Source organism: Geotrypetes seraphini, chromosome 3 (genome assembly GCF_902459505.1).
Source record: "Geotrypetes seraphini chromosome 3, aGeoSer1.1, whole genome shotgun sequence".
NCBI lineage: Eukaryota > Metazoa > Chordata > Amphibia > Gymnophiona > Dermophiidae > Geotrypetes > Geotrypetes seraphini.
Window position 1 is genome coordinate 382,122,829 of NC_047086.1, and position 13,849 is coordinate 382,136,677.

The following is a 13,849-nucleotide window of genomic DNA, read 5'->3' on the forward strand; positions in this document are numbered from 1 at the left end:
CCTTCTGTGCTCTGGTACCTCTTCTTCCTATCCCTTTGGTCTGGCATTTGTCTCCTTAGTTTCCCTTCCCTCTCCCCCTCCATTATATGGCATCTTCTCTCCCTCCTTCCTTCCTTTCCCCTGGTCTGGCATCTGTCTCCTTCCCCCTCCCCCATTTCCTTTCCCTCCCTCCCATGGTCTTTGCATCTCTTTCCTATCCTCTCCCTTCCTGGCCTTCCTTCTCCCTCCTTCCCTTTCTCTCCACAATTGGATGCAGCAGCAGCATTTCTCTTCCCTCATCCTCTCTCACTCTCCTCCTCTGCTCTTCCCCATCCATTCGCCACCTCCACTGCTCTCCCCTCAGTCCTGCTGCAGCTTTCCCTCTTCCATTTTAAGTCCAGCAGCACTCTCCTCTGTTACCTATTTAGCAGCACCTCTCCCTCTCGCCTCCCTCCACCACTCAGCTCCAATAGCACATCCTCCTCCCCTTCTCTCTAATTCTATTTCCCCCACCGACTAGCTGCAGCACCTCTCCTTTCCACCCCCAAGGTCAGCAGCACCTCTCCTCTCAGACTAGCAGGGCTCCTCTCCCTTCCCTTTCCCTCCCCTCTGGCTAGAAGCAGTACATTACCCACTCGCCTCCCAGATCTAGTAGCACCACTCCCTCCTCTCCTATCAGCACCCCTACTTCTTATCTCCCAGGTCCATCGGACCACTCCCCCCTCCTGATTAACAAGCTCTCACCAGCTTGGGGGTTCCCCGGCCTGACTCGGCACAGTCTGAAGTTCTGTGTTCGACTCCGGCCAAATAAAGTGAAAAAAGGAAGACCCCCCCCCAAAAAAAAAAAACAAAAAAAAAAAACACCAGGTGATTTTTTCAAACCCGCCCAATAACACTAGGCTGGACTAACAGCTGGACTAACAGCAGCACTGCTCTCTCCTTATTGTAATTTGCCTGACAGCCCTAGTTTTAGCGAGTCAATTCCCTCTAGCAGCCTTGGTGCCTCTGCTAGGCCGTCCTGCCTCTGAGGAAGAAGGAAGTTGCATCATCGGAGGTGGGGGTGGCCTAGCAAAATCCCCAAGGCTGTAGAAGGGAATTAACTCGATAAAGCTACGGCAGCAGTCAGGCAAATTACAATAAGGACAGAGCAGTGCTGCTGCTAGTCCAGGCTAATGTTACGGGGCGGGTTTGAAAAATCGCCTGGTTTTTTCTTCTTTTTTACTTGATGGGCCATTGGTCTGACCCAGTAAGACTATTTTTATGTTCTTATGTGTAAGTCCATTCTGAAAGATCTCTCTGCTAAGACAGTATTTCTGGCAGTCATTTCCTAGGCACATCATGTATTGGAGATTCAAGCTCTGTCTTGCCAAGATCTTACTGTATATTTCCTAACTAAAACTGCCACTCCTCCATGTCTACCAGTAGATGAAGAATAAGACTTGGGCCTACCCAGCTGCGCTTTAATTTAAGATGAGCACTATCAAATCTTCTGTTTTTCTTGCAGAAATGCTATTTCGCCCTTATGCCACTTTAGAGCAGCCAATATCTTTGATCTCTTAATTGGAGAAGTTATGCCTCCCACTTTCCAAGATAGAACACAATTAGCAATTCACAACACTTTAGTTGTATTCTTTAAATGTGGTAAATTTCTCTCCCTCATCACCCTAAGAGCCCAGCCTTCCCCTGGGGTCTCTGCACATCTAAGGAGGAGCAGGGTCCCATAGTTCTGAGATATTACAGGGCCACTCTTTTTTGTACCACAGCACAGCACACATACCAAACCACAGCAGCACACATACCAAATAGATAAATATCCAACAAGGTATCGGTTGCATTCTTAAGTCTCCATATATTTCCCATATGCACCTCCTTCCCAACCTATAAACAAAAACTACTTGCATTACTTTAACACTTCCTCCCCCTTTCCCCGCAATCCTCAAAGCTCAGTTGAAGTCTGATTAAAGCGGTCCTCTACTACATCCCATTTATCAGAAGACAGGGTCATAACTAATGCCGTGGGTCCCCACATCCCAGCATACCTAAGCAAGTGTAATCTATTGACTTAAATTAAATTCAGAAAACTATTAATAAAACAAACACCAAGAAACCTTTTGCGGTCCGGATGTGTACCAGTCTACAGGGTGTCCCTTATGCAAGATGGTCGCACAACAAGGAGTGGCCTACTCCAACAAGCCATGAGCCAACCAGCATGTCTGCTCAGCCCTGTTGGTTGATGTAGTTGATGGCCTTTTAGCTGACTCTACTGTATTAAGATTTCCAGGAACCCTTGAGGAAAATCTTTAGAATGGAATGATAGATCAGCATGAACAGAACATTTTTGTCTATTAGTAAGACAAGTGGGTGGAATTGCTATCTTTTCTTTTGCAGTGCTATTGAACAGTCTTGAAAAATACGTATGGGAGTGCCTTCATAGGTTAAGTCTTTTTTCTTTCAGTATCCCCAGAGAATCTCGAGCTTGTGGATGTAATTCCTGCCTTAGCCCATAGCGAACTCATGCTTCGGGGCTCTAACATGTGCGTGCCGGCTTCCCTTCTATTCTCTCCCCTCCCCCTCCCCCCAGGATGTAACTTCCGGTTTCGGAGGGAAGAGAAGGGAAGCCGGCACGCACACGTTAGAGCCCCGAAGCATGAGTTCGCTATGGGCTAAGGCGGGAAATATCTAAGCCGGTGAGAGGTGGTGTTTTGTTTTGTTTGTTGGGTTTTTTGTTTTTTTAAATGTTGAGCAGCAGCGGCAGCGCCAGGATTCACGATAGATGATAGCCGGGTGGTTATCTAAATTAACTGGGCGGAGCGCCCGGCTAAAAGGCCCTAGGGAGAACACCTCTCGATCCCTTTTTAAATATGGGCATAACATTGGCTATCTTCCAGTCCTCTGCGATCACGCCTGTTTTCAGGGATAGATTACAAACCTGCTGTAGTAGTTTCGCTGTTTCCTCCTTAAGTTCTTTCAATACTCTAGAGTGGATTCTATTCGGGCCCTGCGATTTTGTCAGTTTAAATTTTTCTATCTGCCTGTGTACGTCCTCAAGGCTTACTTCCATGGATGTTTATTTTTTTGCTTGGTCACCTTTGAAGATTTGTTCATGAGTCTTTGGTTGCACTTTCTGCCTTCTGCATGCTTCGTCTCCTCCAGATCTCATTCCATTTCCCAACCAACATCTGTCCTTCCATGAATCCAACTTTTCCTTCCTCTCTCTCCCTGCCACGGACACACTCCATTCCCTCCCCCAACTTTTTCTTCCTCTCTCCCTGCCCCTTCCCCTTTCTTTTTCTTTGTCTCCATGTCTTTGTCTCCCCAAGCAACTGCCAGTGCTGTCGTCTGGAAACAGGCCTCCAAGCCGCCGCCGAGTTCTCCCTGTTTCCCAGCACGGCATCAGGCCAGCAGCCTCCCCCAATCTCAATTCTGAGGAAGTTCCGGGCCAGCCTTTACGATCTACTAGTCAATCGCGATAGACCTTTTGGGCACCCCTGACAAAGTACTTTATCCGCCTAACTCCTAAATAAATCGCAATAAAAACATACATAGTAAGATACAACTTTCCATCAAACACTTTATACTTACTGCCAGCTCCAATAATGTTAAACTGCAAAAAAAAGCCTGAAAAGTGTATTATCCCAGGACAAGCAGGCATTATATGCTCACATGTGGGTGACGTCATCTACAGAGCCCCGACGCGGACAGCTTTTCAAGCAAACTTGATTGAAGATTCAAGTTTGCTGTGCTGCACCACGCATGTGTGCCTCCTGCTCCACTAGAGGGCGCATCCCCTCCTCGTGGTCTCCAGTTCGTTTTTTTTCGCGGAGCCAAGAAGTCCTGTATTTTTTAGGCTCTGCCCCAAGTGCCTTCTAGCATCGCGATTTCTTATTTTTCTTTATTTGAAGTCGCTGTGCGCGTGTTTCTTGTTCTCTCTTCCTGCTCCGAATCGCGAAGCTGTGGTTCGTTTTGCTCAACCCGGGGGCTCCCGGGTTGTGGTGGCCTTGTGGGCCGCAGCGGCCTGTATTTCTATGTCCTGGCCTGTAACCGGCTTTAAAAAGTGCACCAGGTGCGAGCGTCTACTATCCATCACAGACCCGCATCGCTGGTGCATTCTTTGCCTGGGGGCCGACCATCCGACCGAGACTTGCCCCCGGTGCGTGACTTTTCAACACCGGGCGCTCTGTCGAAGACGAGCCCGCATGGCGGACCTCTTTGCCGCCGACCAACCCTCGACCTCAAGGTCGGCTTCGGCCTCGGGTGCCTCGGCCCCGCCTCGGGACTCTACTCCTAAGGCCTCTGCTTCGCAGAAGTCTTCGGCTCCGGGTAAGTCCCCTCTTCCTTCCTCAGTTCCGTTCCACCGAAGAAGCCAGCCTCGGGGACGCCGACCTGGCATGGGGGGAGTTCCTTGCCCGCGGTCCCAGCGAAGTCCTCTAAGTCCTCTGGTCGTGCCTCTACCACCCGGGAATACTCAAAGTTGAGGTCACCCTCGGAGTGCACCGCGGCGTCTGACATGCCATTAATGCTGTCCGTACCGGGTTTTCAGGACATGCTCTGGGCGATGATCTCGTCGGAGCTGTCCGTTGCCTTGGCTAACCTTCAACCGGCCCCGACCTCGCGTGCGCCGGACCAGCCTGAGCCCCGTGTCGAGGCCCCTCAGGGCAAGGCACGTCGTTCTCGCCGCCTCTCTTCCTCCTCCGATTCTTCGCCGAGGCGCTCGCCCCCCGCGGAGCTCCGTGGGGCGAAACGTCGATCGAAGCCCCTCGGGCCGCCGACTGTCCAAAAAGGCCCGGAGTTCGCCTCCGTTAAGAGGCCGCTCCCCAAGTCTCGTTCCGGAGGACCGCTACAGATTACTGAGCTGTCCCTCGCTAACCCTAGGCTCTTGTTGACTCCCCCTCGGTCCGAGGCTCCAGGCTTTCGCCGAGGGAGTTTGGGGAGAGGTCTCCGACCCGGCATCGGTCGGTGCCCCTTACCCCGGCGGCGTCCCCGAGGGGCTCCTCGAGGCGACGCAGGTCCTCGACCCCGGAACACTTTCCGAGCGTCTACCCGGTGTCGAACGAGGGTCTGAACAGGAACCTCGCTACTCGAGGGAGGCTTCTCCTTCCTTTTCGGTGACACGGAGGTCTCGTTCCCCGTCCCTGCAGGGGGCTACGGGAACGTCCCGCCCTTCTTTTATGAGGTTTGTCCAGGACATGGGACGTGCCCTTGACTTGGACCTACAATCGGACTCGAGGTATTCCAAGGAGTACCTGGTGGAGCTGGATATGCCCTCTCCGCCCCGGGAGTCCCTCCGGCTGCCGTTAAACCCTGTGCTCCGGCAGACCTTTATTAGGAACCTCGAGACTCCTTACATGGTGACAGCTGTCCCATCTAAAATGGAGTCCAAATACCGTACAGTGCCCTGCCCGGGGTTTGAGCAGCCGCAGTTGTCCCACCAGTCGTTGCTGGTGGAGTCTTCCTTAAAAAAGGCTCACCCCTCTCAGGTTTCGGCGGCGGTCCCTCTGGGTCGTGAGGGCAGGACCCTGGACAAGTTTGGACGTCAGCTATATCAAAACTCTATGATGGCCTCTAGAGTGCTGAACTACACGTTCACTTTTTCATCATATCTCGAGCACCTTATTGGGCTGTTGGGAGCCTTTGAGGCAAATTTGCCGGCCTCTCGCCAAGGGGCGTTTGGCCTCCTCCTGGAGGATTTTTCGAACCTCTGCCTCCACCTGTTCCATGCAGCTTATGATGGCTTCGAACTTTCCTCCAGGGTCGCTGCCTTTGCTGTAGCTATGCGTCGGCTGGCTTGGTTGCGCCTGGTCGACATGGACCCTAACCTCCAAGATAGGTTGGCTAACCTCCCTTGTGTCGTTAAAGAACTATTTGACGACACTATTGAGGCAGCTATGAAGCGCCTGTCGGAACATGAGCGATCGTTTGCTTGATAGAGACTTTTAAAATACTAAAAGGATTTGACAAAATAGAGCAAGAAACATCGTTATTCACATTGTCAAATGTGACTCGGACAAGAGGTCATGGACTGAAACTGAGGGGCACCAGACCCAGGACAAATATTAGGAAGTTCTGTTTTGCACAACGAGTGGTGGACGCTTGGAACGCTCTCCCTGAGGAGGTCGTGATGGAGACCAGCATTCTGGGATTCAAGAGCAAGTTGGATGCACACCTTCTTGCAAATCACATTGGGGGATACGAGTAAACAAGGTTTCTCAGCAGGGAACACCTGGCTTGGCCTCCGCGGGTGCGGGTCACCGGACTGGATGGACCTAGAGTCTGATCCGGCAAAGCCATTTCTTATGTTCTCTTGTTCGTCCGAAGCCTAAGCCGCCCGCTTCTTGACCTTTCCGGGGACTTCCACGTCGTTACCCGCAAAAGTCCACCCCGGCCTTTTCTAGGCCTCCGCCTCGGCGTCAGCAGGCTCACCCTAGGGCTTTACCAAAATCCTAGCCGCCTGCGGCTGCCAAGCCATCCCCGTCCTTTTGACGGGATGCGCGGATGGGGGCTGGCCCCCTCCGCTCCACCGTCAGGCCTTCTTCCCATCGGGGGCCGTCTCAGGGCCTTTTACCCTCGTTGGGAGGCAATCACGTCGGATGCATGGGTCCTTGGCGTGATCTCATCTGGGTACTCTCTCAACTTTCGGGAGATTCCTCCCGACAGCCCTCCAAGTGCATATCCTCCCAATCGGACGCAGTTGCCCCTCCTTCTCTCAAAGGCTCGAGACCTTCTTCGCCTGCGGGCGGTGGAGGTGGTCCCTCCTAGTCAACGGGGGTAGGGATTTTACTCCCGTTACTTCTTGGTACCAAAAAAGACGGGGGACCTGCGCCCGATTCTGGACTTGAGACGCCTCAACAAGTTTCTTGTGCGGGAAAAGTTTCGGATGCTTTATCTTCCGATTCTTTACCCTTTGCTCGACGAGGGCAATTGGCTCTGCTCCCTCGATCTGAAGGAGGCCTACACGCATGTTCCGGTGCATCCCGCTTATCACAGGTTCCTGCGTTTTCAGGTGGGAGACCTCCATCTGCAATATCGGGTCCTCCCTTTTGGTCTGGCCTCGTCCCCTCGGGTTTTCACGAAGTGTCTCATGGTGGTCGCAGCGGCCTTGCGTTCCCAGGGTCTTCAGGTATTCCCCTACCTGGACGACTGACTGATCAAGGCTCCGTCCAGAGAGGGGGTTATATCAGCGACCCGACAGACTATTATTTATCTTCAGAGTCTGGGGATCGAAGTAAACTTTCCAAAGTCCCAGCTGTGCCCCTCTCAGTCCTTACAGTTCATCGGGGCTGTGCTGGACACGGTTCGCCTTCATTCCTTTCTTCCTCCTCCGCGTTTGGCGGCATTGGTAAATCTGAGTCGCCGGATTTCGCTCCAGACTTCGGTCTCGGCGCGCCACATGATGACTCTTCTGGGCCATATGGCCTCGACCGTCCATGTCACACCGTTTGCCCGTCTGCATCTGTGGATTCCGCAATGGACATTGGCTTCTCAGTGGTGCCAGGATCGGGACGCGATCACCCGTCTCGTGATGGTGACTCCTTCTTCCAATCTTTCCAAGGGTTTGCTATTTCTCGCCCCTTCGCACCACAAGGTCCTCACCACGGACTCCTCGGGGTATGCTTGGGGGGCCCATCTGGACGGCCTACGAACTCAGGGGATGTGGTCGCCGGAGGACCGTCGTTGCCACATCAATGTCTTAGAACTTCGGGCCATTTATCTGACAGCTGTGGCTTTCCGGCACCTGCTTCACGACCAGGTGGTTCTGGTACGCATGGACAATCAGGTGGCGATGTATTATGTCAACAAACAAGGGGGGACGGGATCCTGGTCTCTGTCAGGAAGCCCTTCGTCTTTGGGAGTGGGCGATTTCCCAAAACATCTTCCTTCGCGCAGTTTACGTTCAGGGAGTGCAGAACTGTCTCCAGCCGCACGAGTGGTCTCTGCTTTTTTGGGTCTTACGACAGGTGTTCGACCGGTGGGGGACTCCTCGGGTAGATCTGTTTGCCTCCCCCCTCAATAACAAGCTGCCCCTCTTTTGCTCTCGGATGCACGCCCCAGACCGTCTAGAGGCCAACACCTTTCTCCTCGATTGGGAGGGGCAGTTCCTCTATGCGTTTCCGCCTTTTCCTCTGATTTTGCGGACGCTTGTACATCTCAAGTCGGTACGGGCCACCATGGTCCTGATCGCTCCTCGTTGGCCTCGCCAGCCGTGGTTCTCCCTGCTTCTTCAACTCAGTGTCAGGGAACCTCTGCTTCTGCCTATCTTTCCCTCTCTGCTATCTCAGAGTCGGGGTTCGCTTTTGCATCCCAATCTTCAGTCTCTACATCTGACTGCTTTGTTCCTTTCCCCCTGACTTCTTTTCCTTTGTCTCAGTCAGTCCGGGAGGTGTTGGAGGCTTCTCGTAAAGTCTCGACTAGACTCTGCTATTCTCAGAAGTGGACTAGATTTTCGTCCTGGTGTTCCTCATCACCAGGATCCTGTGTTAGTCCCTGTGTCTTCGGTTCTGGAGTATTTGCATCATTTATCTCATTCTGGCCTGAAGACCAATTCCATTCAAGTGCATCTTAGTGCGATTGCTGCCTTCCATCAGCACCTGGATGGAAAGTCTCTTTCACTTCATCCCTTGGTTTCTCGTTTCATGAGGGGTCTCTTGAATGTTCATCCTCCTCTCAAACCTCCCCCGGTGGTTTGGGATCTTAATGTAGTTCTAGCTCAACTGATGAAACCTCCGTTTGAGCCTCTGGATAAGTGTCATCTTAAATTTCTCACTTGGAAGGTGATCTTCCTGCTTGCCCTCACTTCTGCTCGGAGAGTTAGTGAGCTGCAAGCTTTGGTGTCGAACCCGCCTTTCACTGTATTTCATCATGACAAGGTGGTTCTCCACACTCATCCTAAGTTGGTGGTATCTGATTTTCATCTCAATCAGTCCATTGTTTTGCCTGTGTTTTTTCCTAAGCCCCACTCTCATCCTGGAGAGGTGGCGCTGCACACTCTTGACTGTAAGAGAGCGTTAGCTTTATCTTCAACGCACTCAGTCTCATCGGACGGTTCCTCAATTGTTTTTGTCCTTTGATCCTAATCTATTGGGACACCCAGTTTCCAAGCGCACCTTGTCTAACTGGTTGGCTGCTTGTATTTCTTTTTTCTACGCTCAGGCTGGTCTCGCGCTGCATGGTCGGGTAACGGGACATAAGGTCCGAGCGATGGCAGCTTCGGTAGCTTTCCTCAGGTCCACGCCTATTGAGGAAATTTGCAAAGCTGCCACATGGTCTTTGGTTCATACTTTCACCTCCCACTACTGTCTGGATACGCTGTCCAGGAGCGATGGCCGTTTTGGTCAATCGGTTTTGCGTAATCTGTTTTCTTAAATTGCCAACTTCCCTCTGTCCCTGTTTTCATTAGCTTGGAGGTCACCCACATGTGAGAATATCATGCCTGCTTGTCCTGGGATAAAGCACAGTTACTTACCGTAACAGGTGTTATCCAGGGACAGCAGGCATATATTCTCACAACCCACCCTCCTCCCCGAGGTTGGCTTCTTTGCTGGGTATGTGAACTGGAGACCACGAGGAGGGGATGCGCCCTCTAGTGGAGCAGGAGGCACACGTGTGTGGTGCAGCACAGCAAACTTGAATCTTCAATCAAGTTTGCTTGAAAAGCTGTCCGCGTCGGGGCTCCGTAGAGTAAGAATATATGCCTGCTGTCCCTGGATAACACCTGTTATGGTAAGTAACTGTGCTTTCTGGTGCAAAGGATACAGTAGACTTGACAATTGGATGATAATGTCCCTTGCTAATCACAAGAATGCAGAAGGCATCAACTATCCTTCCCCAGTGGGCTGTGCTTTAGCTCTTCAGTCTTTCCTTATACAAGCAAAATGAAAGGTGTCTTTCTGATCTGCTCTGAGATCACTATGTTCAAATAATTTTTTATTAAAGTCAAGAAAAAGGCAGTACAAACTTTCAGTTTGCATAAGAGGAGACAAATACACTGCTCCCTCCGTATTCACTGTGATAGGGGATTAACAGAACCGCAAATACTGAAAAACCACGAATAATTTTTTGTTTGCTGTTTTCTATTAAAATATGGTGAAACTGCAAATAACATGGTGGGAGACATGGCCTGTTTCTAAAGGAGAGGCAAAACACAAAGTGCTGGGAATCAGCGATTTTCTCTAAGTGCTTGGAATTTCGAGGAGGCTAAAAACTGAATAATCAAAACCGTGAATATGGAGGGAGAAGTATATACCCCCCAAACACTACCCCCTTCCTCTCAACCAGAGTCCTTCTCTAAATAGCAATACAATGGATTAATAATGTGGAAATTAGCAAAACACAAACATCAAGAATTCAAAAGGCGATTCCATGCCAGAGGAGTCATAGTGCTACAAAAGGATTCCCACACCTGTTGAAAAAACGCCTCCCCCCCAGAGAGGGAATCTCCACAATGTCTCTGCGTAATAACTTGAGTCCTCCACAGAGAAATATAAGGAGCTTCTGCATCCAACCACTTCAGAAGAATACACTTTAGCGCTATCGCTGTTGTCCATTTAAGAAAAGTAGTAGTTCCCCACTGCCAGGGATAGTAACTGGGATGAATACCAAAAAGTAATAGAGAACGACGTAGTTTCACTTTCCAAATATGTTCAATAAAAGTGAAGATGTGGTCCCAAAAGGCCTCAACCAAAGGACAAGACCACAACATATGGCCCAAACTCGCCTCTGGGTAAGAACAGTGAGGGCACTGAGCAGAGGCCCGAAAACGAGCCAAGTATGCTCTCTTAGGAGAAATATAAAGACGCAACTTATAAATCTTCTGTTAAGCCTCCTTGTTCTTAACTACCAAAGAAATATCAAAAGATCTACTCTTAACTACCAAAGAAATATCAAAAGATCTACTCTTTACCACTCTAGCAAATCAATTGTTCTCCCGTTGTTAACCCTGTTTATAAATCTTATGTAAGCCGCCTTGAACCGCAAGGTAATGGCGGAATGGAAATCCCTAATGTAATGTTGCTCCCAAAAAGTCATATTTCCGATAAACACTCAATCTCTTAATAGCTATTGAGATAATGTCTTCAGGCAATATAATTTGTAAGTCCCGGAGCTTGTGATGGTCAAGCAAAGGGGACTCATCCTTCATATGACGGTGATGGAGCTTAAGGGGAACCAAGTGCTGGGCTCCAATGGTGTAAGCCGTAGACAGCAATTCATGCCGACTTGCGGCTAGATCTTCCGAAGGCAAAGATAATATATAATGTTGAATTTGAAAAGACGCAAACCCATCAGTAGATGATTTAATTGTCCCATCATCCGTCACAAGTTGAAACAAATAATGAATCCCCTGTGCTTCCTAATGGAAAAAAGCAGCAGTATCCATACCAGGAAGAAAAGAAGGATTGAGACAGATAGGTAAGAAAGAGGAAACCTGGGGAAACGTGGAAACAGCAGATCCAATTCCAAACCTGCTTCAAAGAACCATGTAAAACAGTGCGAGAAAGGGTCCCCGGATGCCTGGAGGAGATGGCATGCAAAAACGCACTAAAATGTAAAGTCTGAAAACAAGAAAGTTCCAAGGGAATATTAAGGGAGTATTAGTAAAGTAAGTGGTACCACAAAATAAATCATTAATATGGCACATACCACAACCGACAGTCAAAAAAACAATAATTTAATAAGCCTAATCCCCCCCCCCCCCCCCCATACCATGGTAAGGCCACTCTCCAATAAGAAAGGCGTGCTCTCTTACCAGCCCAGAGAAAACATTGCACCAAATGGATGAGTCGCATCTCATCCCTATGAGTCAAATAGAGGTAGCACCTGAAAAACAAAGCCAACGAGACACAACCACCATGTTATATAGACTAATGCGACCCATAAGGGAGAGGGGATATCCCTACCAAAGACGCAACTGATCAGACAAATCGTGCAATGAGGGCTCAACATTAAGCGCATACAATAAATCCATAGGTATAAAAACACTGAGGTACTTAAGGGAAATATCAGCCCACTGTATCAGTAAAATCCCGGGCCAATCAGTACGTACCGCCAAGAAAGAGGGGAGGGCCATTGACTTATCCAAGTTAAGTGAAAGACCAGAATAGAAACCAAACTCTGAAATCAAATCCAACGCCGTCGATAAAGATACCACGGGATTGGTAAGGACAAGAAACAGATCATCCGCAAAAGTTTTAATTTCCCCACCACCAACACATAAACCACTCACGTGATCAAATAAGCATAAAGTGCAGAGGAGAGGCTCCAATGTAAGAAGAAATAAAAGCAGAGAAAGGGGGCACCCTTGTAGAATGCCTTGTGAAATGGGAAAAGAGTCCGAGCGAGTGCCATTAGCTAACGAGGAGGCCTGGGGGTTGGCATAAAGAGCCCAAATCGCATCCAAATAATCTTAGAGGAAGAAAATCTTACACAAAAATGCTATTGCAATTCCTCTTACATTCTTTCAATCCCTATCCCTACTGTGCCTTCCATGTTTCTCTTTTCTATAACAAATTGTAGTTCTCCCCCCCCCCCCCCCATCCGTTCCTTACATACCAGTTAATATATGTACTTGTTTTGTTTTAATGTTAAAAAAAAAATCAGTAGTAAAGGTCTGGGGTGGGTAATAAGGCAGAGTTCTTAAATGCTGTGTTTACTCTTGGAATCATTCTGTAGCACTAGTGTTCTTTAGTCTAAGGCTTTCAGGTAGCATACAGGCTCTTTAATTTGTAACCAATTGGTTTGTACACCTGACTGATTGGAACTTCACTTATTTTCCTGGGGCATTGCTTGCTGGTAATACTTAAATTATGATATAAAGTAACTTAATTTGCATTTATATTAACTATTTCAATAACATTTGTGTTTTGCAGAATTTGTACAGATGATGACGGCAAAGTGAAGATGTAAAATGTGTTTAAATTTCTTGTACAAAATTGTTTATTTGCCTTTCTTTGTAACTTATCTGTAAAATGTTTTTCCCCTGTCAATATGCATGTATAGGAATTAGAATTCTGTTCATGTTTCTCTCCTTTTTATCATGTCACTTAAATTTTTGTATTCCCCCCCTCCTTTTTGAAAATATGTTGCATGTGGCTTATTTTGGATCTTATCTAAGCCCGACTGCACATCAGTTTAGGAGGTGGCCAGCAATGGAACATCTGGATATACCTGTTCAACGGAGTTGCATTTCTAGAAACTGTCAGCAGGTGGTTAGTGTGAAGTTGTAACTCTGGACTATGAACAGCCATCACTATGGAACTTAAGTTGCACTATTAACAAAATGGTGGTATTATTCAGGTATTCGTACACCTTTTTTGTACTGCTATCCTGTTCTCAAACTTTTCCTCTGTTAGGCTTACTTTTTTGTTTAACCATTTATTTTCAATCTGCTAATGGAAATTTGCTTCAAATCCATTCCAAGTTGTATATTTGTTTTCCAATAAAAATGATGATTTATTCACTTGTTTCTGTCCATCCTTAATGTTTCAGTGCTCTGGTTAAATACATTTCTAATGTAAGTAATTTAATATTGTGCAGGGTTAATGAGAAGTATGAAATGTGCAAAAGTACTCTACAATGGGTGTATGCAAACAAGTCTATATAATAACATAAGAATTCCCACTGCTGAGTCAGACCAGTGGTCTATTATGCCCAGCTGTCAGCTCACACGGCGGCCATTAGGTCAAAGACCAGTTCCCTAACTGAGACTAGCCTTACCTGTGTACATTCTGGTTCAGCAGGAGCTTGTTTAACTGTCTTTAATCCCTGGAGGGTGTTTTCCCCTGTAACAGCCTCTGGAAGAGCATTCCAGTTATCCCAGGACAAGCAGGCAGGTATTCTCACAAGTGGGTGACGTGATCCAACGGAGGCCCGATGCGGA

The 13,849-nt window shown here is 48.5% G+C and overlaps 1 protein-coding gene across 2 annotated transcripts in view; it reads left to right on the top strand.

Annotated features, from left to right (window-relative positions):
- The window catches only part of LOC117356299 (calmodulin-1-like), a 112,655-nt gene extending 99,223 nt beyond the window's left edge, over window positions 1-13,432 (top strand). For both annotated transcript variants that reach the window (XR_004538613.1, XM_033935347.1), the window contains one exon: window positions 12,840-13,432. Coding sequence is in view for 1 of the 2 variants with exons in the window: in XM_033935347.1 (XP_033791238.1) it covers window positions 12,840-12,868 (29 nt within the window). In the remaining variant the exon portion in view is untranslated. The remainder of the gene's footprint in view (window positions 1-12,839) is intronic.
- The last annotated feature ends 417 nt before the right edge of the window (window positions 13,433-13,849 follow it).